We start from the raw sequence: 26123 nt of genomic DNA, 5'->3' as shown, positions 1-26123 counted from the left end.
TGTGAAACGGTGTTCTTCCTCTCCCAGGTGTGTTCTACTTCCTGGGTTCCATAGTGAACTTCAGCCAGGACCCTGACGTCCATTTTAAATACATCCAGGCGGCCTGTAAGACCGGACAGATCAAGGAGGTGGATCGCATCTGTAGAGAGAGCAACTGTTATGACCCGGACAGGGTCAAGAACTTCCTCAAGGTACCAGGGCAACCCTAGCAGGGTTGGTTGGGGGAACGTTTAGCACAGTCGTTAGTCTAGCAGACTACAATCTCTCTCTCTTTCTCTCCCATCAGGAGGCTAAACTGACAGACCAGCTGCCTCTGATCATAGTGTGTGACCGCTTTGACTTTGTCCATGACCTGGTTCTCTACCTCTACCGCAACACTCTGCAGAAGTACATTGAGATCTATGTTCAGAAGGTAAGAGTCATCAGTCTGGCAGTAGGCACAGTGAGGAGGAACACAGCACTGCAGGGAAGGAAGATGAAACATGTCAAGATACCTTATTGTTGGTTTTACCAATAGCATTAGCTATCCTAGAAATATTTTCTGCTGTCATTGCCTCGCATTGATGTGTGTAGGTGAACCCTAGCCGGCTGCCGGTGGTGATAGGAGGTCTGTTGGATGTAGACTGTGCTGAAGACGTCATTAAGAACCTGATCATGGTGGTGAGAGGACAGTTCTCCACAGACGAGCTGGTGGCAGAGGTGGAGAAGAGGAACAGGTACAGACACACCACTTACACACATGGTCTCCAACACTGTCTGCTCCTGTACTTCCTCAACATTTAGTCTTTCAGGCCTCTTTTCCCCCCTTTGAGGCAATGCTTCAAAGTGCTTCAAAGTCCAAGTATTGTGTGTGACTTAGGTTTTCAAAAGGGGTTCTCAGAAGTAAATTTTGCGTGTGTCCCCCAGACTGAAGCTGTTGTTGCCGTGGCTGGAGTCTCGTATCCACGAGGGCTGTGAGGAGCCGGCTACCCACAATGCCTTGGCTAAGATCTACATAGACAGTAACAACAACCCGGAGCGCTTCCTGAAGGAGAACACCTTCTACGACAGCACTGTAGTGGGGAAGTATTGTGAGAAGAGAGACCCCCACCTCGCCTGTGTCGCCTACGAGAGGGGCCAGTGTGACCTGGACCTTATCAAGGTCTGAGCATGCACGCACGCACGCTCGTACACCCACCCACACACACGACTATGATGCATTGATTGATGTGGTTTCATTGTGCTCTGTTGTAGGTGTGCAATGAGAACTCCCTGTTCAAGAGTGAGGCTCGCTACCTGGTCAGACGGAAAGACCCAGAACTATGGGCCAATGTTCTAGAGGAGAACAACCCTTTTAGACGCCAACTCATAGACCAGGTCAGTAGAATACCCTCTGATAACCCTGTGTTGGTATACTGTGTTTTACCTACTTCCTTGTGTTCTGACCTGTGGTTCCCTGTGTTGTTCCTTGTGTTTGCCAGGTGGTGCAGACAGCTCTGTCAGAGACCCAGGACCCAGAGGAGGTGTCGGTGACAGTCAAGGCCTTTATGACAGCTGACCTGCCCAATGAGCTCATCGAACTACTGGAGAAGATCGTACTGGACAACTCAGTCTTCAGCGAGCACCGGTCAGTCACCACACGTTTTCTCTCTCTCTCACACACACACACACTACTTGGCACCACAGTTAAGCTTTGAGGTTGAAAAGACTAAAATAGTTCTACTAATACCTGTAGTTGATGTCTTATCTAGAGTCTTTATCTTCTTTTTCTCCCCCAGAAACCTCCAGAACCTGTTGATCCTGACGGCCATCAAGGCAGACCGGACGCGTGTGATGGAGTACATCAACCGCCTGGACAACTACGACGCCCCAGATATCGCTAACATCGCCATCAGCAACGAGCTCTTCGAGGAGGCCTTCGCCATCTTCAAAAAGTTTGACGTCAACACCTCCGCCATTCAGGTAAACAAGAGTCTGAAGATGATCCAAATATTTAGCTAATCATTGTATCTGCTTTATTTCAATGCACCAATAATGCTTTGCTTTTCTTTGTGCTCCTTACAAATATTTTATCATGGTACCCTCTATTTAATACCAATAATACTTTTCTTTGTACTATTTACTCATTCACACAGCGTAACCATACCGTCCACCTGTGTCTCTAGGTTCTGATCGAGCATATCAGTAACCTGGACAGAGCCTATGAGTTTGCAGAGCGTTGTAATGAGGCTGCTGTATGGAGTCAGCTGGCCAGAGCCCAGCTCCAGAGAGACCTGGTTAAAGAGGCCATCGACTCCTACATCAAAGCTGACGACCCGTCAGCCTACATGGAGGTGGTCAGCGCGGCCAGCAAGAACAGTAAGACAACACATCACCATAGCTAAGATACACTAACCACCGAGTTCCAAACTGCCTCTGGAAGCAACGTCAGCACAAGAACTGTTCGTCAGGAGCTTCACGAAATGGGTTTCCGTGGCCGAGCAGCTGCACACAAGTCTTAGATCACCATGTGCAAAGCCAAGCGTCGCCTTTGGACTCTGGAGCAGTGGAAACGCGTTTTATGGAGTGATGAATCCGCTTCACCATCCGGCATTCGGACGAATCTGGGTGTCGTGTCTTTGGCTATGCCGGATTAAGTGATATGACATGCTATTCTATAAAATCCTTTCTCTGTAATTAATATTACCTGATTGAGCTAATCATGTAAATGTAATTAACTAGAAAGTCGGGGCACCACGAAAGAGTGTTTATAGAGCTGTTATCTTCCGAATAAACTTTGAAAGACCTAGTAATATTTTACATCAATAGCAGTCAATATTAATCGTCACCTTATTCAGTCTCATCTGAAAGTTGTAAATTCTTGGTTATCTTCACGAACCCTGGCTAACAAGTTGAATCAGCAATACAAAATTGGGTTTAATTATTTATTTCCTAAATACCTAACTAATCACACAGAATTACATATACACAGAATGCAAATGATGTCATACAGAAAACGTCCCTGGTGGACGGAACCTGTATGATGGCTTGTTACACAAAGAGAGGGGGTTGGGCTTGAATGAAAGAGCGGGAAGACTGAGGAACAAAGGGAGAAGCTAAGCTTTCGTAAATACAGTATCTTATGCATTCTAAATTACCGCCCATTTGGAAAAGGAAAATGCAATAAATATTTACTCTGAGCTGCACTTCAGTAGGTTGGTCGTAGATGCTGGCCCACAGAAATCTTCCTGTCCTCGGAAGAATGTCTCTGGTGGTAAATTGGATACGTTGTAGTATCCTTGTTGTGTGTTAGACTGGATACGTCGTCCGTCCTTTCCTAGCCCACGTTTACAGCGGCCACTGCTGAATCAACAGCTAGGAGGTAGCACTTCTGTAGTGAATAAGAGTTCAAAGTTCATACCATTCGCAACCAAAGCTCACGCTGAGGTTGGCATCGTTCTACAGTTATTATCTGAATCCTTCTGACATCGGACCGTCGCCCTAATGTACCCGGAACAGAAGGTTACATTTTCGTCAAGGGCTTATATAGTGGAGGGGGAGAAGGGTGTGTTTCATAGTTTATAACCCATGTCTCTTCACAGGGGCGGGCCACTGATTGAGCAGGCCTCTAACCTTATGAAAACCCAATTCTCTCATTTGGAAGCTAAAATTAAATTTTAATCTTCAAACAAACAGTTTCAATATCAAACATTTAAATTGCACAACAATTCCATGTGAATCTGATAACTAGAATGTGTAGACTTTCCCAGATACAGTTTGTCGTCCTGTCATCAGTCATAATGTCTCAGATGACAACCGAACTGACATCCATACTCATTAAGTACCAACGCATATTTCCAACTGGTTCTATTACCGAAATATGGTTCCTTTCCCCCCCACTTGTTTGATGTTCCCAGACTCTCTATGTTTAACAAAGGCTATTCGAGAGTCCTTCAGTTGAGTCGGAGAGAGAGGGGAAGGGAGAAAGGTATTTATGGGGGGGGTCATAAACCTTACCTACAGGCCAACGTCATGACATGGGTTTGAAGGATGCTAGGAGAACGCTACCTGCCTGAATGCATATTACCAACTGCAAAGTTTGGTGGAAGAGGAATAATGGTCTGGGGCTGGTTTTTGTGGTTCGGGCTAGGGAAATCTTAACGCTACAGCATACAATAAAATTCTAGATGATTCTGTGCTTCAAACTTTGTGGCAACAGTTTGGGGAAGGCCCTTTCCTGTTTCAGCATGACAGTGCCCCTGTGCACAAAGCGAGGTCCATACAGAAATGGTTTGTTGAGATCGGTGTGGCAGAACTTGACTGGCCTGCACAGAGCCCTGACCTCAACCCCATCGAAGACCTTTGGGATGAATTGGAATGTCCACTTTGAACCAGGCCTAATCATCCAACATCAGTGCCCGACCTCACTAATGCTCTTGTGGCTGAATGGAAGCAAGTCCCCGCAGCAATGTTCAAACATCTAGTGGAAAGCCTTCCCAGAATAGTGGAGGCTGTTATAGCAGCAAAGTTGGGACCAACTCCATGATTTTGGAATGAGATGTTCGACAAGCAGGTGTCCACATACTTTTGGTCATGTAGTGTATGATGTTTGTGTGTATGTAATGTATGATGTGTGCATTGTAGATAACTGGGAGGATCTGGTGAAGTTCCTTCAGATGGCTCGTAAGAAGGCCCGGGAGTCGTACGTAGAGACAGAACTCATCTTTGCTCTGGCTAAAACTGGCAGACTGGCCGAACTAGATGAGTTTGTTAGCGGACCTAACAATGCCCATATACAACAGGTAAAGGTGTGAAATACATACAAAATGCATATACAGTGCCTAAGGAAAGTATTCAGACCCCTTGACTTTTTCCACATTTTGTTACATTATAGCCTTATTTTAAAATAGATTAAATTGTTTTTTTTCTCATCTATCTACACATAATACCCCATAATGACAAACCAAAAAACTGTTTTTAGAATTGTTTGCAATTATTATTTTTTAAACCGATCACATTTATATAAGTTTTCAGACCCTTTACTCAATACTTTGTTGAAGCACCTTTGGCAGCGATTACAGCATCGAGTCTTCTTGGGTATGACGCTACAAGCTTGGCACACCTGTATTTGGGGAGTTTCTCCCATTCTTCTCAGCATATCCTCTCAAGCTCGGTCAGATTGGATGGGGAGTGTTGCTGCACAGCTATTTTCAGGTCTCTCCAGTGATGTTTGATCGGGTTCAAGTCCAGGCTGTAGCTGGGCCACTCAAGGACATTCAGAGACTTGTCCCGAAGCCACTGTCTTGGCTGTGTGCTTAGGGTCGTTGTCCTGTTGGAAGGTGAACCCTCTCCCCAGTCTGAGAACCTGCTCCAGGTCGCTCAGGACTTCATCAATGATCTCTCTGTACTTGACTCTGTTCATCTTTGCCTCGATCCTGACTAGTCTCCCAGTCCCTGCAGCTGACCCCTCCCCCCCCCCCACATGATGCTGCCACCACCATGCTTCACCGTAGGGATGGTGCCATGTTTCCTCCAGATGTGACGCTTGGCATTCAGGCCAAAGAGTTCAATCTTGGTTTCATCAGACCAGAGAATCTTGTTTCTCATGGTCTGAGAGTCCTTTAGGTTCTTTTTGGCAAGCTCCAAGCGGGATGTCATGTGCCCTTTACTGAGGAGTGGCTTCCGTCTGGCCACTCTACCATAAAGGCCTGATTGGTGGAGGGCTGCAGAGATGGTTGTCCTTCTGGAAGGTTCTCCCATCTCCACAGAGGAACTCTGGAGCTCTGTCAGTGTGACCATCGGGTTCTCGTTCACCTCCCCGACCAAGGCCCTTCTCCCCCGATTGCTCAGTTTGGATGGGCGGCCAACTCTAGGAAGAGTCTTGGTGGTTCCAAACATCTTCCATTTAAGATTGATGGAGGCCACCGTGTTCTTGGGGACCTTCAATGCTGCAGAAATGTTTTGGTACCCTTCCCCAGATCTGTGCCTTGACACAATCCTATCTCGGAGCTCTACGGACAATTGCTTCGACCACATGGCTTGGTTTTTGCTCTGAAATGGACTCTCAACTGTCTGACCTTTTTATATAGACAGGTGTGTGCCTTTCCAAATCATGTCCAATCAATTGAATCTACCACAGGTGGACTCCAAATAAGAATTAAGTTGTAGAAATATCTCAAGGATAATCAATGGAAACAGGATGCACCTGAGCTCAATTTATTCTCATAGCAAAGGGTCTGAATACTTTATTTATATAAGTATTTCTGTTTTGTATTTTTGATAAATTTGCAAAAGTCTAAACCTATTTTTGCTTTGTCATTATGGGGTATTGTGTTTGTATATTGCAGAGGTTTTTTTTTTTTTTACACTTTTTTATTTATTTAATCCATTTTAGAATAAGGCTGTCAAGTAACAAAATGTGGAAAAAGTCAAGGGTTCTGAATACTTTCCGAAGGTACTCTATATTAACATGCAACGTTTGGTCACTGAGACCCTTCGTCTCAACTCCTCTTTCTCCCTCTCCACCCCACCCTCTTCTTCTCCTCATCCAGGTGGGAGATAGGTGTTTTGAGGAGGGCATGTATGATGCTGCTAAGCTGCTGTATAATAATGTGTCCAACTTTGCCCGCCTGGCGTCCACGCTGGTACACCTAGGAGAGTACCAGGCTGCTGTGGACAGCGCCAGGAAAGCCAACAGCACACGCACCTGGAAGGAGGTACACCTTAACATTTCTACACACATTCTGCTCTATGTGGAAGAGAGAGATGGAAGCTCTATTTGTTGGGCAGTGTATCATGACTTCTCTTTCTTTCTCCCCCCCAGGTGTGTTTTGCGTGTGTGGCTGGGGAGGAGTTTCGGTTGGCTCAGATCTGTGGTCTTCACATCGTCATCCACGCTGATGAACTGGAGGAGCTCATCAGTGACTATCAGGTAAATACCCTTTATCATTCACCTGATGAGGCCCTCCATAGTTTACTGTCAGATGTTTTCAGATATTTCAGGTGTCTACAGTATCTATGTGTTGTTGTTAACTCACGTTTGTGTCTCTGTGTATCAGGACCGGGGCTACTATGAGGAGCTGATAGCCCTGTTGGAGGCAGCATTGGGTTTGGAGCGTGCTCACATGGGCATGTTCACAGAGCTGGCCATCCTCTACTCCAAATTCAAACCCCAGAAGATGAGAGAACATCTGGAACTCTTCTGGTCCCGTGTCAACATCCCTAAGGTGTGATGTATGTGTGGCTCAGAAAATATTTATTGGAAGTAAATATTTCTCTCTCCCATATCGGTCATGTCTGTTACCTCACTTCCTGCGGTTTTCCAATCAGGTGCTGCGAGCGGCGGAGCAGTCCCACCTGTGGGCGGAGCTAGTGTTTCTGTATGATAAATACGAGGAGTATGACAATGCTGTCCTCACGATGATGTCACACCCTACTGACGCATGGAAGGAGGTGCAGTTCAAGGACATCATCGCCAAGGTAACATGACCTCCTCAGCCCTCTCTCACAAAACAGTTGAGAACCTCACTGAAGGGCTAAAAGTGTACGAACCACAACTGTAGCCAATCGCTCTCATTTTCTAGTTCTTTCACCTCTCTTCACAAGGAACTTAATTGTGTTGTATGACTCTTTCTAGGTGGCCAATGTGGAGCTGTACTACAAATCCCTTTCCTTTTACCTGGATTACAAACCTCTGCTGTCAAACGACCTTCTGACCATATTGTCACCACGGTTAGACCACAGCCGGGCGGTCATATACTTCACCAAGGTAATCAATCAAAAAAACTGTCATTTAAACCAGGACTTGAATGAATGTAAATAAAAAAATAAACGTAATCGCACAATAGAACGCTGCAAATTTAGCATCAACACAAGACCAAATAATGTGACGTCTGTCTCCAGATGAAGCAGTTGAAGTTGGTAAAGCCTTACCTGCGGTCAGTCCAGAGTCACAACAACAAGGGAGTCAACGAGGCCCTCAATAACCTACTGACAGAGGAGGAGGACTACCAGGTGAGTGAGTTGTGTGTGAGTGTGTACTGTGTGTGTACTGTGTGTGTGTTTTTGTCCATGGACTCTGAGCCTGATTTGTCTGCCTGTGTTGTCTATAGGGTCTGAGGGCATCGATCGACGCGTATGGTAACTTTGACACCGTTGTTCTGGCCCAGAGACTGGAGAAGCATGAGCTGATTGAGTTCAGACGCATAGCAGCATACCTCTACAAAGGCAACAACCGCTGGAGACAGAGCGTGGAACTCTGCAAGAAGGACAAATTATACAAGGTAAATATTTTAGATACTAGCTGTTCCTGCCAAACCAGCGCCTGGATGTAGAAACACTGCTCTGCACAGGGTTGTCATCTTTTTGCACTGAACACTTTTGTTGTTGGACCCTTTCACATTTCACTCTACTCTGACTATAGCCTGATGCGGACACTTTCGCTTTGTAGGAGGGAAATTCTAGTGAATATATTTGGCCAACTGCAACCTGTTGAAATAAGTGTCTTCAGTTTTTTCCTCAGTAGCTTTTCAGCTTTGCAATGGTATGTAACCACTGGTGCAACATCTATGAGAATCAAAATGTTCCCGAGTGGCGCAGCGGTCTAAGGTACTGCATCGCAGTTCTACAGGCGTCACTACAGACTGGTTCGATTTCACAACCGGCTGTGATTCGGCGTCCCATAGGGCGGCGCACAATTGACCCAGCATCGTCCGTGTTAGGGTTTGGCCGGGGTAGACCGTCATTGTAAATAAGAATTTGTTCTTAACTGACTTGCCAAGTTAAATAAAGTTTCAAATAAAAATATCTATACCTTCCCCTGTCAGCCTGTCTCAGGATGGGATGCTGGATGCTCCAGACACCCTGCTGTAGTTTCAAATCTATCTTTTAATCGATCCCAAATCAATCCACCAATTAATCAGTCAATAAAGCCCCCTCTTCCTGTGTGTGTTCGTCAGGATGCAATGCTGTATGCTGCCGAGTCTAAGGATGCAGAGCTGGCTGAGACCCTGCTGCAGTGGTTCCTGGAGGAGGGCAGGAAGGAGTGTTTCGCTGCCTGTCTGTTTGCCTCCTATGACCTGCTGCACCCTGACGTGGTGCTGGAGCTGGCCTGGAGACACAACATCATGGACTTTGCCATGCCATACTTCATCCAGGTCATGAGGGAGTATCTCACCAAGGTCAGTCCTGCTGCAAACACAGCAAGCACAGTGTGTGTCCCAAATGGCACCCTGTTTCCTATATACTGCACTGCTTTTGAACAGAACCCTATGAGCCCTGGTCAAATTAGTGCACTATATAGAGAATGGGGCGCCATTTGGGACACACATATTTGTTTTCAGTGGGTGAAAATGTTGTAAAATGTAAGATAAATAATGGATCTCTTCCTGCTAACTTAACTGTTTTATTTTTCCACAATTATTGATTTATCTTCCTGTAAGAGACAGACAGACAGTTGTCCTGTAGGTATTGAAAAGCAGACAGGGTTTAGAAATGAAGCAATACTTTTGGCAGTACAAATGAAGAGGAAAGTAGTGGAACGTTTACTTAAAGATGTGATAATGCTGCTAGGGAACGCTTTCACTCGGTTTCTTTTCAAAGGCTAAATGATTCTGTACAATTATACAACTTGATTATTTTGTATTTCTTCACTAAGTTAAAAACATGTGCCACTACTTAAGTGGGGAACCCTAGCATTCCTCTAGAGTTAAAGTAATCACTCATGACACCACTTCCTGTAACCTTTGACCCCAAGCCATATGAGGTCAAAGAACTTTTGGTTCTCTTCCAGGTTGATGAGGTTACGGAGGTGGTGATGGTCTCTGGCTCTTTATTTCTTTCCTTTTTGTTCTGTCTGTTTTCTGTTGTTAACATAGACCCTGGGTTTCTGATGTAGGAACCTACCATGGGCATGTACTCTAGAGTGAGAATAATGGAGGGAGTGCTGGCCAGCCCTGGTCCTAGAGAACCTTGCGCCCCCTGTGAAGTTATGTTCCAGCCCAGCACCAACACACCTGATTCAGCAAATTTTGTTTCTAGATTGAAGACTGAATCAGGCGTGTAAGTGCAGTGCTGAAACGAAAACCTCTAGGCATCAAGCACATAGAAACCATGTGTTTGATACCATTCCTCTCCTGTCATTACCACGAGCCTGTCCTCCCCAATTAAGGTGCCACCAACCTCTTGTGCGCTAGGACCAGGGTTGGCCACCCCCGGGTCTCTCCTCTAACTGCTAATCCCTGACTGCTTGCTCCTAGTTAACAGTAACACATGGTAGAACAGTAACACATGGTAGAACAGTAACACATGGTAGAACAGTAACACATGGTAGAACAGTAACACATGGTAGAACAGTGTGATAGAACAGTAACACATGGTAGAACAGTGTGATAGAACAGTAACACATGGTAGAACAGTAACACATGGTAGAACAGTAACACATGGTAGAACAGTGTGGTAGAACAGGAACACATGGTAGAACAGTGTGATAGAACAGTAACACATGGTAGAACAGTAACACATGGTAGAACAGTGTGATAGAACAGTAACACATGGTAGAACAGTAACACATGGTAGAACAGTGTGATAGAACAGTAAAACATGGTAGAACAGTGTGGTAGAACAGTAACACATGGTAGAACAGTGTGATAGAACAGTAACACATGGTAGAACAGTAACACATGGTAGAACAGTAACACATGGTAGAACAGTGTGATAGAACAGTAACACATGGTAGAACAGTGTGATAGAACAGTAACACATGGTAGAACAGTAACACATGGTAGAACAGTGTGGTAGAACAGTAACACATGGTAGCACAGTGTGATAGAACAGTAACACATGGTAGAACAGTAACACATGGTAGAACAGTAACACATGGTAGAACAGTGTGATAGAACAGTAACACATGGTAGAACAGTGTGATAGAACAGTAACACATGGTAGAACAGTGTGATAGAACAGTAACACATGGTAGAACAGTGTGATAGAACAGTAACACATGGTAGACCAGTGTGATAGAACAGTAACACATGGTAGAACAGTGTGATAGAACAGTAACACATGGTAGAACAGTGTGATAGAACAGTAACACATGGTAGAACAGTAACACATGGTAGAACAGTAACACATGGTAGAACAGTGTGGTAGAACAGTAACACATGGTAGAACAGTGTGGTAGAACAGTAACACATGGTAGAACAGTGTGATAGAACAGTAACACATGGTAGAACAGTGTGATAGAACAGTAACACATGGTAGACCAGTGTGATAGAACAGTAACACATGGTAGACCAGTGTGATAGAACAGTAACACATGGTAGAACAGTAACACATGGTAGAACAGTAACACATGGTAGAACAGTAACACATGGTAGAACAATGTGGTAGAACAGTAACACATGGTAGAACAGTGTGGTAGAACAGTAACACATGGTAGAACAGTGTGGTAGAACAGTAACACATGGTAGAACAGTGTGATAGAACAGTAACACATGGTAGAACAGTAACACATGGTAGAACAGTGTGATAGAACAGTAACACATGGTAGAACAGTGATAGAACAGTAACACATGGTAGAACAGTGTGATAGAACAGTAACACATGGTAGAACAGTGTGGTAGAACAGTAACACATGGTAGAACAGTGTGATAGAACAGTAACACATGGTAGAACAGTAACACATGGTAGAACAGTGTGGTAGAACAGTAACACATGGTAGAACAGTGTGATAGAACAGTAACACATGGTAGAACAGTAACACATGGTAGAACAGTAACACATGGTAGAACAGTAACACATGGTAGAACAGTGTGATAGAACAGTAACACATGGTAGAAGAGTGTGATAGAACAGTAACACATGGTAGAACAGTGTGATAGAACAGTAACACATGGTAGAACAGTAACACATGGTAGAACAGTAACACATGGTAGAACAGTAACACATGGTAGAACAGTGTGATAGAACAGTAACACATGGTAGAACAGTGTGGTAGAACAGTAACACATGGTAGAACAGTGTGGTAGAACAGTAACACATGGTAGAACAGTAACACATGGTAGAACAGTGTGATAGAACAGTAACACATGGTAGAACAGTGTGGTAGAACAGTAACACATGGTAGAACAGTATGGTAGAACAGTGTGGTAGAACAGTAACACATGGTAGAACAGTGTGATAGAACAGTAACACATGGTAGAACGGTGTGGTAGAACAGTAACACGTGATAGAACAGTAACACATGGTAGAACAGTAATACATGGTAGAACAGTGTGATAGAACAGTAACACGTGGTAGAACAGTAACACGTGGTAGAACAGTAACACATGGTAGAACAGTGTGGTAGAACAGTAACACGTGATAGAACAGTAACACATGGTAGAACAGTAACACATGGTAGAACAGTGTGGTAGAACAGTAACACGTGGTAGAACAGTGTGGTAGGACAGTAACACATGGTAGAACAGTAACACATGGTAGAACAGTGTGGTAGAACAGTAACACATGGTAGAACAGTAACACATGGTAGAACAGTGTGGTAGAACAGTAACACATGGTAGAACAGTGTGATAGAACAGTAACACATGGTAGAACAGTGTGGTAGAACAGTAACACATGGTAGAACAGTGTGATAGAACAGTAACACATGGTAGAACAGTGTGGTAGAACAGTAACACATGGTAGAACAGTAACACATGGTAGAACAGTGTGGTAGAACAGTAACACATGGTAGAACAGTGTGATAGAACAGTAACACATGGTAGAACAGTGTGGTAGAACAGTAACACATGGTAGAACAGTGTGGTAGAACAGTAACACATGGTAGAACAGTGTGGTAGGACAGTAACACATGGTAGAACAGTAACACATGGTAGAACAGTGTGGTAGAACAGTAACACATGGTAGAACAGTAACACATGGTAGAACAGTGTGGTAGAACAGTAACACATGGTAGAACAGTGTGGTAGAACAGTAACACATGGTAGAACAGTGTGGTAGAACAGTAACACATGGTAGAACAGTGTGGTAGAACAGTAACACATGGTAGAACAGTGTGATAGAACAGTAACACATGGTAGAACAGTAACACATGGTAGAACAGTAACACATGGTAGAACAGTGTGGTAGAACAGTAACACATGGTAGAACAGTGTGGTAGAACAGTAACACATGGTAGAACAGTGTGGTAGAACAGTAACACATGGTAGAACAGTAACACATGGTAGAACAGTAACACATGGTAGAACAGTGTGGTAGAACAGTAACACATGGTAGAACAGTGTGGTAGAACAGTAACACATGGTAGAACAGTGTGGTAGAACAGTAACACATGGTAGAACAGTGTGATAGAACAGTAACACATGGTAGAAAAGTGTGGTAGAACAGTAACACATGGTAGAACAGTAACACATGGTAGAACAGTAACACATGGTAGAACAGTAACACATGGTAGAACAGTAACACATGGTAGAACAGTAACACATGGTAGAACAGTAACACATGGTAGAACAGTGTGATAGAACAGTAACACATGGTAGAACAGTGTGGTAGAACAGTAACACATGGTAGAACAGTGTGGGTAACCATGTAGAACAGTGTGGTAGAACAGTAACACATGGTAGAACAGTGTGGTAGAACAGTAACACATGGTAGAACAGTGTGGTAGAACAGTAACACATGGTAGAACAGTAACACATGGTAGAACGGTGTGGTAGAACAGTAACACATGGTAGAACAGTAACACATGGTAGAACGGTGTGATAGAACAGTAACACATGGTAGAACAGTAACACGTGGTAGAACAGTAACACATGGTAGAACAGTGTGATAGAACAGTAACACATGGTAGAACAGTGTGGTAGAACAGTAACATGTGGTAGAACAGTAACACATGGTAGAACAGTGTGATAGAACAGTAACACATGGTAGAACAGTGTGGTAGAACAGTAACACATGGTAGAACAGTGTGATAGAACAGTAACACGTGGTAGAACAGTAACACATGGTAGAACAGTGTGATAGAACAGTAACACATGGTAGAACAGTAACACATGGTAGAACAGTGTGGTAGAACAGTAACACGTGGTAGAACAGTAACACATGGTAGAACAGTGTGGTAGAACAGTAACACGTGATAGAACAGTAACACATGGTAGAACAGTGTGGTAGAACAGTAACACATGGTAGAACAGTGTGGTAGAACAGTAACACATGGTAGAACAGTAACACATGGTAGAACAGTGTGATAGAACAGTAACACATGGTAGAACAGTGTGGTAGAACAGTAACACATGGTAGAACAGTGTGGTAGAACAGTAACACATGGTAGAACAGTGTGGTAGAACAGTAACACATGGTAGAACAGTGTGGTAGAACAGTAACACATGGTAGAACAGTGTGGTAGAACAGTAACACATGGTAGAACAGTAACACATGGTAGAACAGTAACACATGGTAGAACAGTGTGGTAGAACAGTAACACATGGTAGAACAGTGTGGTAGAACAGTAACACATGGTAGAACAGTGTGGTAGAACAGTAACACATGGTAGAACAGTGTGGTAGAACAGTAACACATGGTAGAACAGTGTGGTAGAACAGTAACACGTGGTAGAACAGTAACACATGGTAGAACAGTAACACATGGTAGAACAGTAACACATGGTAGAACAGTAACACATGGTAGAACAGTGTGGTAGAACAGTAACACATGGTAGAACAGTGTGGTAGAACAGTAACACATGGTAGAACAGTAACACGTGGTAGAACAGTAACACGTGGTAGAACAGTAACGCATGGTAGAACAGTGTGATAGAACAGTAACGCATGGTAGAACAGTAACATATGGTAGAACAGTAACACATGGTAGAACAGTGTGATAGAACAGTAACACATGGTAGAACAGTGTGATAGAACAGTAACACATGGTAGAACAGTGTGATAGAACAGTAACACATGGTAGAACAGTGTGGTAGAACAGTAACACGTGGTAGAACAGTAACACATGGTAGAACAGTGTGGTAGAACAGTAACACGTGGTAGAACAGTAACGCATGGTAGAACAGTGTGGTAGAACAGTAACACGTGGTAGAACAGTAACGCATGGTAGAACAGTAACACGTGGTAGAACAGTAACGCATGGTAGAACAGTGTGGTAGAACAGTAACACATGGTAGAACAGTGTGGTAGAACAGTAACACGTGGTAGAACAGTGTGGTAGAACAGTAACGCATGGTAGAACAGTGTGGTAGAACAGTAACACATGGTAGAACAGTGTGGTAGAACAGTAACACGTGGTAGAACAGTAACACATGGTAGAACAGTGTGGTAGAACAGTAACACATGGTAGAACAGTGTGGTAGAACAGTAACACATGGTAGAACAGTAACACATGGTAGAAGAGTGTGGTAGAACAGTAACACATGGTAGAACAGTAACACATGGTAGAACAGTGTGGTAGAACAGTAACACATGGTAGAACAGTGTGGTAGAACAGTAACACGTGGTAGAACAGTAACACATGGTAGAACAGTAACACATGGTAGAACAGTAACACATGGTAGAACAGTGTGATAGAACAGTAACACATGGTAGAACAGTAACACATGGTAGAACAGTAACACATGGTAGAACAGTAACACATGGTAGAACAGTAACACATGGTAGAACAGTGTGATAGAACAGTAACACGTGGTAGAACAGTGTGGTAGAACAGTAACACATGGTAGAACAGTGTGGTAGAACAGTAACACGTGGTAGAACAGTGTGGTAGAACAGTAACACGTGGTAGAACAGTGTGGTAGAACAGTAACACATGGTAGAACAGTAACACATGGTAGAACAGTAACACATGGTAGAACAGTAACACATGGTAGAACAGTGTGATAGAACAGTAACACATGGTAGAACAGTGTGGTAGAACAGTAACACATGGTAGAATAGTGTGATAGAACAGTAACACATGGTAGAACAGTGGTAGAACAGTAACACATGGTAGAACAGTGGTAGAACAGTAACACATGGTAGAACAGTGGTAGAACAGTAACACATGGTAGAACAGTGTGATAGAACAGTAACACATGGTAGAACAGTGTGGTAGAACAGTAACACGTGGTAGAACAGTAACACATGGTAGAACAGTGTGGTAGAACAGTAACACGTGGTAGAACAGTAACGCATGGTAGAACAGTGTGGTAGAACAGTAACACGTGGTAGAACAGTAACGCATGGTAGAACAGTAACACGTGGTAGAACAGTAACGCATGGTAGAACAGTGTGGTAGAACAGTAACACATGGTAGAACAGTGTGGTAGAACAGTAACACGTGGTAGAACAGTGTGGTAGAACAGTAACGCATGGTAGAACAGTGTGGTAGAACAGTAACACATGGTAGAACAGTGTGGTAGAACAGTAACACGTGGTAGAACAGTAACACATGGTAGAACAGTGTGGTAGAACAGTAACACATGGTAGAACAGTGTGATAGAACAGTAACACATGGTAGAACAGTAACACATGGTAGAACAGTAACACATGGTAGAACAGTAACACATGGTAGAACAGTAACACATGGTAGAACAGTGTGATAGAACAGTAACACGTGGTAGAACAGTGTGGTAGAACAGTAACACATGGTAGAACAGTGTGGTAGAACAGTAACACGTGGTAGAACAGTGTGGTAGAACAGTAACACGTGGTAGAACAGTGTGGTAGAACAGTAACACATGGTAGAACAGTAACACATGGTAGAACAGTAACACATGGTAGAACAGTAACACATGGTAGAACAGTGTGATAGAACAGTAACACATGGTAGAACAGTGTGGTAGAACAGTAACACATGGTAGAATAGTGTGATAGAACAGTAACACATGGTAGAACAGTGGTAGAACAGTAACACATGGTAGAACAGTGGTAGAACAGTAACACATGGTAGAACAGTGGTAGAACAGTAACACATGGTAGAAGGTGCTAAAGGTGGGACAAAGTCACTATTATTCTAGTCACAAGTAGAACTGGTCAAGACTCGAGTCAATTCCAAGTCGAGTCACAAGTTGTCAAGTAAAAACATGTAGACAATATATATATATATATATATATACACATTTTGATTAGTCAATGTATTGTAAAGTAGGGACATGTATCAGTCGTGAGGGCATGACGTCAGCAGAAGGCAAGGCAGGTTGACGTGCTCAGTGTAGATTTATTTACAGGTCTTTGTCATCCAATGGTGAAAGTGCCATATCCTACAAAAGGTATACGTAGATTTACCAAATATATACGGTCAATAGCCCAAAAGAATTATCCTCTGTATCAGGCTTAACCTGTCCTATCTGAACAGACACAGGTAGAGGGCAAGAATGTACAGCCTCGCCTTGAGAAACCAAATAAATAATAAAAGCATTTGGCCCCTAGGACCATACAATTTCCCAATTGGCAATTACAACCAATAAACTGGTTCTACAATGTAAAAGGCAATTTCCACATCCATTGGTACATTCCTCTTAATCAGACATAATGATTATTAATGGTATTTCAACACCATGCATACATGGAACAATTTTCTCTTATTTAACGTTCTGACTCCAAAGTGTGGAGCACAGACCTATTTCTATGGGCACTGAGGCGTGCACGCTCCCGTTACGCACAACCAGAATGACAGAGACTAATGGTGCTTTCAAGACAACTGGGAACTCTGAAAAGTACAAGGTCAAATCATGACGTTAGTGATATCAGGTTGGAAAGTCAGAGCTCTAGATAGAGTCCCGAGTTCCCAAGTTGGATGACTGTTGAGTCGGAGCTCGCTTTTTTTCAAGTTCCCAGTTGTCTTGAAAGCACCATTAGTCTCATTTACCATTAATGTACCGAAGTCAGAGATTTCCGAGTTTCCAGTTGTTTTGAACGCGGCAGTAGGACACAGACACACGCAACTCTGGTAAATTTGAATGAAGGAAACCATACATTGAATTAAATAAAGTGAACTTGTACCTCATGAGTCTTGTGAACGTTCATGTGCACAATAAACACCACGCCACTCGGAGGGTAAGAAATGGTTGGCTAAATGAAAGGCCTATCAAACATGAAATAGAAATGTCTACGTGTTGCAATAAACTGTACAGGGATGGAATGATGAAACGCTACCAATTTTTGTGGTATTAGATGTAATATAGATTGACCACATAGGACCTATGCATTTAAATGTGTGAAAGAAAAAGCAAACATTTTCAACAAGAGAAAAAGCACTTCGCTTACGGGAGTTTGGAGAGTGCAAGTGAAGACTGCAACTATGGTGCGTCTACACCACAGTTATAATTCATTTTAAAAACAAATTCCAAATGCAAGCTTCATAAGTAAATGATCAATTTCAAGCAATTGTTACATACCAGAAGACCAGTAGACCTATGCTAGTAATTGTTGCACCATTGCTGGTGAGCTTGCAAAGTAAACAGTTAATATTCTTGATCACCAAACAATTTTTTAAGATACATATTTATTTTCTTTAATATGGCAATCCTCTCTCCCCACAATTTGACATTTGTTCAGCAAATCAGCAATCTGTTCACTAGCTCCAATCAGAGTGTACATTTCACTAGCCAATCTTTTGCAGTTTTTTTTGCAAGTGCGACGCTGCGGCTACTGCCTCTGGCTGTGTGTAGAATAATCCACGACGCTGCGGCTACTGCCTCTGGCTGTGTGTAGAATAATCCACGTAGAATCTTCCACAAAATGAGTGACAGACAAAACATTACAAAATCTGGCCCGGTAAGTTTCAGTCAAGTCAAAGTCGAATCTTGAGTCAAGTTATATTTATTTTCTATCAAGTCTCGAGTCATCAAATGTGTGACTCGAGTCCACGTTATGTGACTCCAGTCCCCAACTCTGGAAGGTGCTGTGCTATAATCCTCCACATCAGTAGTCAGCTAGCCTGAGTGTCAATCTTTCTGTTTTATCATACCAACTCCTTGTCACGTATTGGCCTGACAATGACAGCAATGGAGTTGGTAATAGTACTAACAGATCTGGGACCAGGCTAGTAGTCAGCAGCTCCAGGACTGCAGGTTCTGCTGGTTTCCTCTGTACTCACCTGGTTAGATGGGCAGCAGATGAAGTGTCGCTCCCTGGATGACTGGAGTCGCAGACCTCTGCTGCAGATACAGATCTGTAGGACTATTCTCATATAGCTTTAACAGCTATGTACAGTAACAGTGTAGTGCACAGTACCACGTGGTGAGAAGCATCCCTTAGGTATACAGCCACAGACAACCAAATGCACCTCTCCCACACTCTATCTGTGTGTCCCAAACGGCACCATATTCCCTACTAGCTTTCTACACTTTAATGATTTGAATCATAAGAGGAGGCCCGTACTCCCTTGTAGTTTTTTTTCCTCTGCTGCTGAAATTCTTACCATTACACTGCCAGTTCGTTGTAGTTATTCCATTGTAATTGCTCAGTTGGTTTTAGTTAATTGGCTGTACAGACAAGGCACATCTTCGCCACTTGGAGATATTACTCGTAAGAGATTCCAAATTACCTTTGCCGTTTGGAATAACTTCAAAATTATTTAATTGCATGAATTTATTATTAATAATACTTTTATTTGTATAGCGCTTTTCAATAGAGGCAACAAAGTCCTTCCCATCATAAAATAATACAATAAAAGTACTAACAAAGACCGGAGGAAGGACAATGAAACAAGATTGCTAATAAATCATACATGAAAAGTATCTTGATGAAAGGGTCTTCAGTGGGGATTTAAAAAAGAGGCACTGAATCTGCAAATCGGATCTCTGGCAGACCATTCCAAAGTCTAAGGGCCCTAATGGCAAATGCCCAGTGTTCTTTTATTTTCAACCTAGACTTTGGAATGGTCAACGTTGCCCTGCCAGAGGATCTCAGGCTGTGTCCTGGCTCGTAGGGAGATAAATGATCTGAGATATAGGATTGGGCTAAACCAAGCCTAACCTTAAACGTGATTAATACAATTTGAATATCGATTGTAAAAGTGACTGGTAGCCACTGTAGAAAAGCTAAAACAGGTGTGGTGTGGTTCCATTTCCTGGTGCCTGTTAAAAGCCGAGCTGCAGCATTTTGAACTAACTGTAGACGGAGTGATTTCTGACTAAGACGTATACAAAGAGTATTACATGATGTAAATTAAACATTTCTGTTTGACTCTTGAATACATCAGAGACCTTGCTTGATTTATGTTTTATTTTGCCGTTATTTGATCATGTGCTTCTCACTTCTGAAGCACTGCCTGGGAAGATCGCTGCACATTTTACTTTAGCAAAATGACCACAAACTAGCCTTGGATAAGATAGCAGTTAAGTGTACCACTTACAGTTTAAAAAAAAAGATGCATGCTCTTAACCAAGCAAAGTGCCTTTTGATAAACAGCTCAAGATGTGTTGATGAAATCTAGCGTTTTGCTAGGCAAGGAGGAGTGCACTCTAGTAGAAGCATGTTAAGTTATGATTTAGGTTTGTCTGTTGCTCCTGGACTGAGGTGTGTTTTCTAAGATTTGGATAAAAGTGGACAGTGTCAGTATCAGGGCATGGACTGAGCTTCTCCTCAACAGGAGACACAATGAAATGCTAATAAGAAGTAAAGTTACACGTGCCCTGCTGTAAACAGTGCTTTTAGAGTAGTTTTAAAGACTCTTCCTCACCTGTAAGGAAAGCTGTAGTGCAGTTTCTCACCAATTCCGCGTGACAGCTTCTCTAAGGTATTCTCACTGTAGAGATTGATACTAGATATATACTAGTCTATAAAGTATGACATTGAAAGGTGTAGTGTATAATATTGTGTGTAGTGTTGTCTTCATGACAAAAGTTAACACCAATAAATTGTCCTAATTTCTGTCTGTAGAACATTTAAGATTTGTAGTTTTTTTGTTGTTGAAAAATTGTTTTAATCTAGTGAGCCCACCCATTAGGCGACTGACTGGCTTCTCTGTCTGACCCCTGTCTTACCCTCTGTTCTCAGGTGGACAAACTGGGGGAGTCAGAAAGCCAAAGGAAGACTGAGGAAAAAGTCACAGAACCCACCCCCATAGTGTTTGGTAGGTTCGGTAGTACAGTCTATGATGCTTTTAAAATCCCAAACTGTCTCCAGTCCTTCTGCTCCGGTTTCTTCCAGCCTGTTAAAGGAATCCGCTGTGGTGGGGAATGAGTCGGGGAATCTGAATGTAATGCTAGAAAGCCGGCTGTGTGTTAGTGATGAAATGTAGACAACTGTGTGTGTGTGAGTATGTATAACTGTGTGAGTATGTATAACTGTGTGTGTGAGTATGTAGAACTGTGTGTGTGAGTATGTAGAACTGTGTGTGTGAGTATGTAGAACTGTGTGTGTGAGTATGTAGAACTGTGTGTGAGTATGTAGAACTGTGTCTGTGAGTATATAACTGTGTGTGTATGTATTTGTGCATACAGGTCAACAGCTGATGTTGACGGCAGGTTCCGCTCCAGTGGCTCCCCAGCCAGGATATCCAGGAGGCTATGGATACGCTGCTCCAGGCTACCCCACCCAGCCCTCCTACAGCTACAACATGTAGACCACCTCTACCCCACCCAGCCCCCCTACAGCTACAACATGTAGACCGCCTCTACCCCACCCAGCCCCCCTACAGCTACAACATGTAGACCGCCTCTACCCCACCCAGCCCTCCTACAGCTACAACATGTAGACCGCCTCTACCCCACCCAGCCCCCCTACAGCTACCACATGTAGACCGCCTCTACCCCACCCAGCCCCCCTACAGCTACCACATGTAGACCGCCTCTACCCCACCCAGCCCCCCTACAGCTACCACATGTAGACCGCCTCTACCCCACCCAGCCCCCCTACAGCTACCACATGTAGACCGCCTCTACCCCACCCAGCCCCCCTACAGCTACCACATGTAGACCGCCTCTACCCCACCCAGCCCCCCTACAGCTACCACATGTAGACCGCCTCTACCCCACCCAGCCCCCCTACAGCTACCACATGTAGACCGCCTCTACCCCACCCAGCCCCCCTACAGCTACCACATGTAGACCGCCTCTACCCCACCCAGCCCCCCTACAGCTACCACATGTAGACCGCCTCTACCCCACCCAGCCCCCCTACAGCTACCACATGTAGACCGCCTCTACCCCACCCAGCCCCCCTACAGCTACCACATGTAGACCGCCTCTACCCCACCCAGCCCCCCTACAGCTACCACATGTAGACCGCCTCTACCCCACCCAGCCCCCCTACAGCTACCACATGTAGACCGCCTCTACCCCACCCAGCCCCCCTACAGCTACCACATGTAGACCGCCTCTACCCCACCCAGCCCCCCTACAGCTACCACATGTAGACCGCCTCTACCCCACCCAGCCCCCCTACAGCTACCACATGTAGACCGCCTCTACCCCACCCAGCCCCCCTACAGCTACCACATGTAGACCGCCTCTACCCCACCCAGCCCCCCTACAGCTACCACATGTAGACCGCCTCTACCCCACCCAGCCCCCCTACAGCTACCACATGTAGACCGCCTCTACCCCACCCAGCCCCCCTACAGCTACCACATGTAGACCGCCTCTACCCCACCCAGCCCCCCTACAGCTACCACATGTAGACCGCCTCTACCCCACCCAGCCCCCCTACAGCTACCACATGTAGACCGCCTCTACCCCACCCAGCCCCCCTACAGCTACCACATGTAGACCGCCTCTACCCCACCCAGCCCCCCTACAGCTACCACATGTAGACCGCCTCTACCCCACCCAGCCCCCCTACAGCTACCACATGTAGACCGCCTCTACCCCACCCAGCCCCCCTACAGCTACCACATGTAGATCGCCTCTACCCCACCCAGCCCCCCTACAGCTACCACATGTAGACCGCCTCTACCCCACCCAGCCCCCCTACAGCTACCACATGTAGACCGCCTCTACCCCACCCAGCCCCCCTACAGCTACCACATGTAGACCACCTCTACCCCACCCAGCCCCCTTATGGCTTCACCATGGGTCCATGCATCTCAAATGGCACCCTATTCCCTGTTTTGTGCACTACTTTTGACCAGGGCCAATAGTGCTCCAGTCAGAAGTAGTGCACTATATAGGCTATAAGGTGTCCATTTGCATTGCAGATCATGTAGAGCATAAGGTCCCAGTAACCCCACATCCCAACCCCTCTTACCCAACCTGAATCACACTTACCCTACACGGGGATCAAATACATTACAGATGCAGCTTGCTTATGGATTCCCTGCCTTGAAACCCCTGATACACAATCTCTCTCTGGACACTCCAAACCTCAACTCCACCACCACCATACCCAACTCTCTCAACCGAAAAGACCTCCACTTTGCTCCCATCTCCTCTCACTCCCCACCTCCTCTTGCTCCCCCTCCCTCTCCAATGGACTAGAGCAAGGCTAACTGACCCCTCTACTTAGGCTGGCCTGACCAGCCCCCCCATTCACCACTGCGCAGCATGGCGACAGCTCTTAGCTCCTAGAGAAAATAGCTAACAGATAAAAGCTAACGTACAGTACACCACTCTGTCCAGGTATATTCTATCACTGTTCCATGGACTGTATCAACCATAGAGCAGCTTTTTAAATATTTGTTTTTCTAGAGATGATAATAGAGTACTGGTAGTGAAGACTTTGTTACTGAGGAGCCAGAGAGGGAGTGGGTGAGGGGCTCATCACAGAGTGCCCCTGCCCTCTGAGCACAGCTAGGCCTTGTACAGGAGGTGTCAACTTTGAGTCATTTTTCAAGTTTGTTTCACGACTGTCTCCTACGCTTGTTTCACGACTGTCTCCTACGCTTGTTTCACGACTGTCTCCTACGCTTGTTTCACGACTGTCTCCTACGCTTGTTTCACAACCGTTTCTGTTCAATAGTTTTTGTTTGTCCATCTGAACAGGTACTATGTGGTTGAAGCTGCAACACTATACAGTACTATGGACTGGGAACACTAGTTATTGGGATTATGGTGTACTTACTGTGTGTAGTTTATCAAGCATGTAGGGATCTGTTGACAACACCAAGACTGGGAAGGTTTTTATTGATTCTCCTCTCCAATGCTCTTGTGCTAGCTGATAATATCCAGGTCAACGTGGACGTTTGGGTCTCTCCACTTAACACTGTGATGTATGGTACACGATCCCACAGCTCTGGAGTTGATGTGAAACATAACTGCTATATGCTGACGTCTGTGCATGTGCTGCCAAACATATACTGCTGTAACAATGCAACCAGGAGCACAATTTCCATGTTATGCATTTAATAACAAGTATTACCTATGTTGTGTTCAAAGCTGAACAAATGTATTTTGAAGCCTTTTACTGTCCCACCACTGACACCAACTAACAGAATGGTGAAGAAACTCCTATATTACACAAAGGAGAATAACAACATAAGAGGGAATAGAACTCGTATATATCCCTGTGCCAGTGGTCCAGAGTTATTTAATGTACTGAGAAAACATTGTAGAATTTAAGATATGTTGTGATACTTAAGGAAAGAAGTTCAGTATGATGGAATACCATACAGTATGCATTGTCTATAGTGTATTGTTGTAGTTAGTCATAAACATGATACTTTAAAAAAAATTAAATGACAATGTACAAAAAGAGCAGAATACAAACATTAAACTCTTCAGCATGATTGCTTGCAGCAGCCATCATTCTGGGGTTTGTTTTCTTTCTGTTCAAGTAGCAGATGTCTAGTGAGAATGTTCTGGAAAACTACCGCCACGGTTTATGGGTAAATCTGGCCTCATGCATCCGGAGCTGTGCCACGACATTGTACGAATGTTGGATTGAGATTTGTAGAAAACACTGAAATCTGACCTGTGAACACCCATTACTCTCTGTTCAAGTCAAGCTTTCTCAAGGATAATAAAGTTTACACACATTATCTGGCTGTGATCATTTCACAATGCACCTAGTAGTAACCCCAGAGGGAACTTGGATGTCTGTGGTAATACCATGTGTTTGCGTTGTCATACTATTAACTCTGGGTTTTACTAAGAACCTTTGGTCATAAGGCCTACATAACACTGGCACAGGCCGTCACAATGGTTCATCTCAGCTTATGACTGTCCCTCCCGGCTGTTCATGAAGTGTTATGTCATTGATATGTTATGTGGCCCTTATGATGAATAGTTCAAGCAAAGTGTATGGAGTAAGTTGACAATGCAATCTGACTTACTGCCTTGGGGAGCATAGGTCATTAACAAATGTCTGAGATCAGGTTTGGTGTTGAGCGGTTTTCTCCACTTCAAGGATGTTCTTGTTTCTTTTAGTTCTGACAATGCAATCAATACTATAATATACTGACTGTATATCTCCAGAACGTACCTGTTTCTGTTCTATCCAACTGGTCTTTGTCTTGCACTGCAGAAATCCTCTAGCAGCCTAGCTACTCCTATGACATGACAAGTCAGGGGAGTTTGTAAAAGCACATATAGGTCTGTAACCAGGCCAGACTTCTCCATGGCAAGACTTCACTCTACCAGAACTGTTCCAGGGTCTGTCTGGTGAAGGTCTCTGACCGATACGTCAGGCTATGTTTTTAACTTTGGATTTACAATAAATAGTGGAGAGAGTGTTGTGACTTGTGCCCTCAACTTCTGATGCCACAGTCCTGAGGATCACCAGCTGAGGAGCAAGACTGGCCCTGGATCAGTGGAGTTGAAATGTACTGCTGCACTTTGTCCTCATCCTGGGAACTGCTACAGATGGAGAAACTGTCCCTGAATCAGTGGAGTTGAAATGTACTGCTGCACTTTGTCCTCATCCTGGGAACTGCTACAGATGGAGAAACTGTCCCTGAATCAGTGGAGTTGAAATGTACTGCTGCACTTTGTCCTCATCCTGGGAACTGCTACAGATGGAGAAACTGCCTTTTTGTACACCTGTTGTACTAGGCCTTCTGTACAGGCTACATAAATGCAAAGCAGCATCTATTCAACTTGATAATCAGAATAGATAACCAATTTTTCACTTATGGTAACAAAATAAAAAATTATGTAAGCATAGGTCTTATTTGTAAATGAGGTTAGGAACAAAAGAAAATGGTTGATGGTTTAAACTTTATTTTGATATGATTTTTCAATTCATAGCAAGACAGAAATCTGTATGAATATTGTTGTGGTTGCAGTCTTACGGAAGAAG

At 44.2% G+C, this 26123-nt stretch overlaps 1 protein-coding gene across 4 annotated transcripts in view; it reads left to right on the top strand.

Annotated features, from left to right (window-relative positions):
* Positions 1-24864, top strand: part of LOC115200281 (clathrin heavy chain 1-like) — a 43655-nt gene extending 18791 nt beyond the window's left edge. For all 4 annotated transcript variants that reach the window (XM_029763222.1, XM_029763224.1, XM_029763223.1 and 1 more), the window contains 19 exons: positions 28-191; positions 287-412; positions 574-716; positions 907-1141; positions 1234-1356; positions 1461-1606; positions 1758-1941; positions 2145-2337; positions 4603-4760; positions 6510-6674; positions 6782-6889; positions 7017-7184; positions 7288-7437; positions 7595-7726; positions 7861-7971; positions 8070-8240; positions 8916-9137; positions 20946-21021; positions 21392-24864. In XM_029763222.1, coding sequence (XP_029619082.1) covers positions 28-191; positions 287-412; positions 574-716; positions 907-1141; positions 1234-1356; positions 1461-1606; positions 1758-1941; positions 2145-2337; positions 4603-4760; positions 6510-6674; positions 6782-6889; positions 7017-7184; positions 7288-7437; positions 7595-7726; positions 7861-7971; positions 8070-8240; positions 8916-9137; positions 20946-21021; positions 21392-21513 — 2897 coding nt within the window. In that variant the 3' untranslated portion in view covers positions 21514-24864. The remainder of the gene's footprint in view (positions 1-27; positions 192-286; positions 413-573; positions 717-906; positions 1142-1233; positions 1357-1460; positions 1607-1757; positions 1942-2144; positions 2338-4602; positions 4761-6509; positions 6675-6781; positions 6890-7016; positions 7185-7287; positions 7438-7594; positions 7727-7860; positions 7972-8069; positions 8241-8915; positions 9138-20945; positions 21022-21391) is intronic.
* Positions 24865-26123: the final 1259 nt, after the last annotated feature.

The sequence above is a fragment of the Salmo trutta genome, chromosome 9, assembly GCF_901001165.1.
Source record: "Salmo trutta chromosome 9, fSalTru1.1, whole genome shotgun sequence".
Lineage (NCBI taxonomy): Eukaryota > Metazoa > Chordata > Actinopteri > Salmoniformes > Salmonidae > Salmo > Salmo trutta.
The sequence above is the reverse complement of the archived record's forward strand: the minus strand, read 5'-3'. Positions and strand labels throughout refer to the sequence as shown.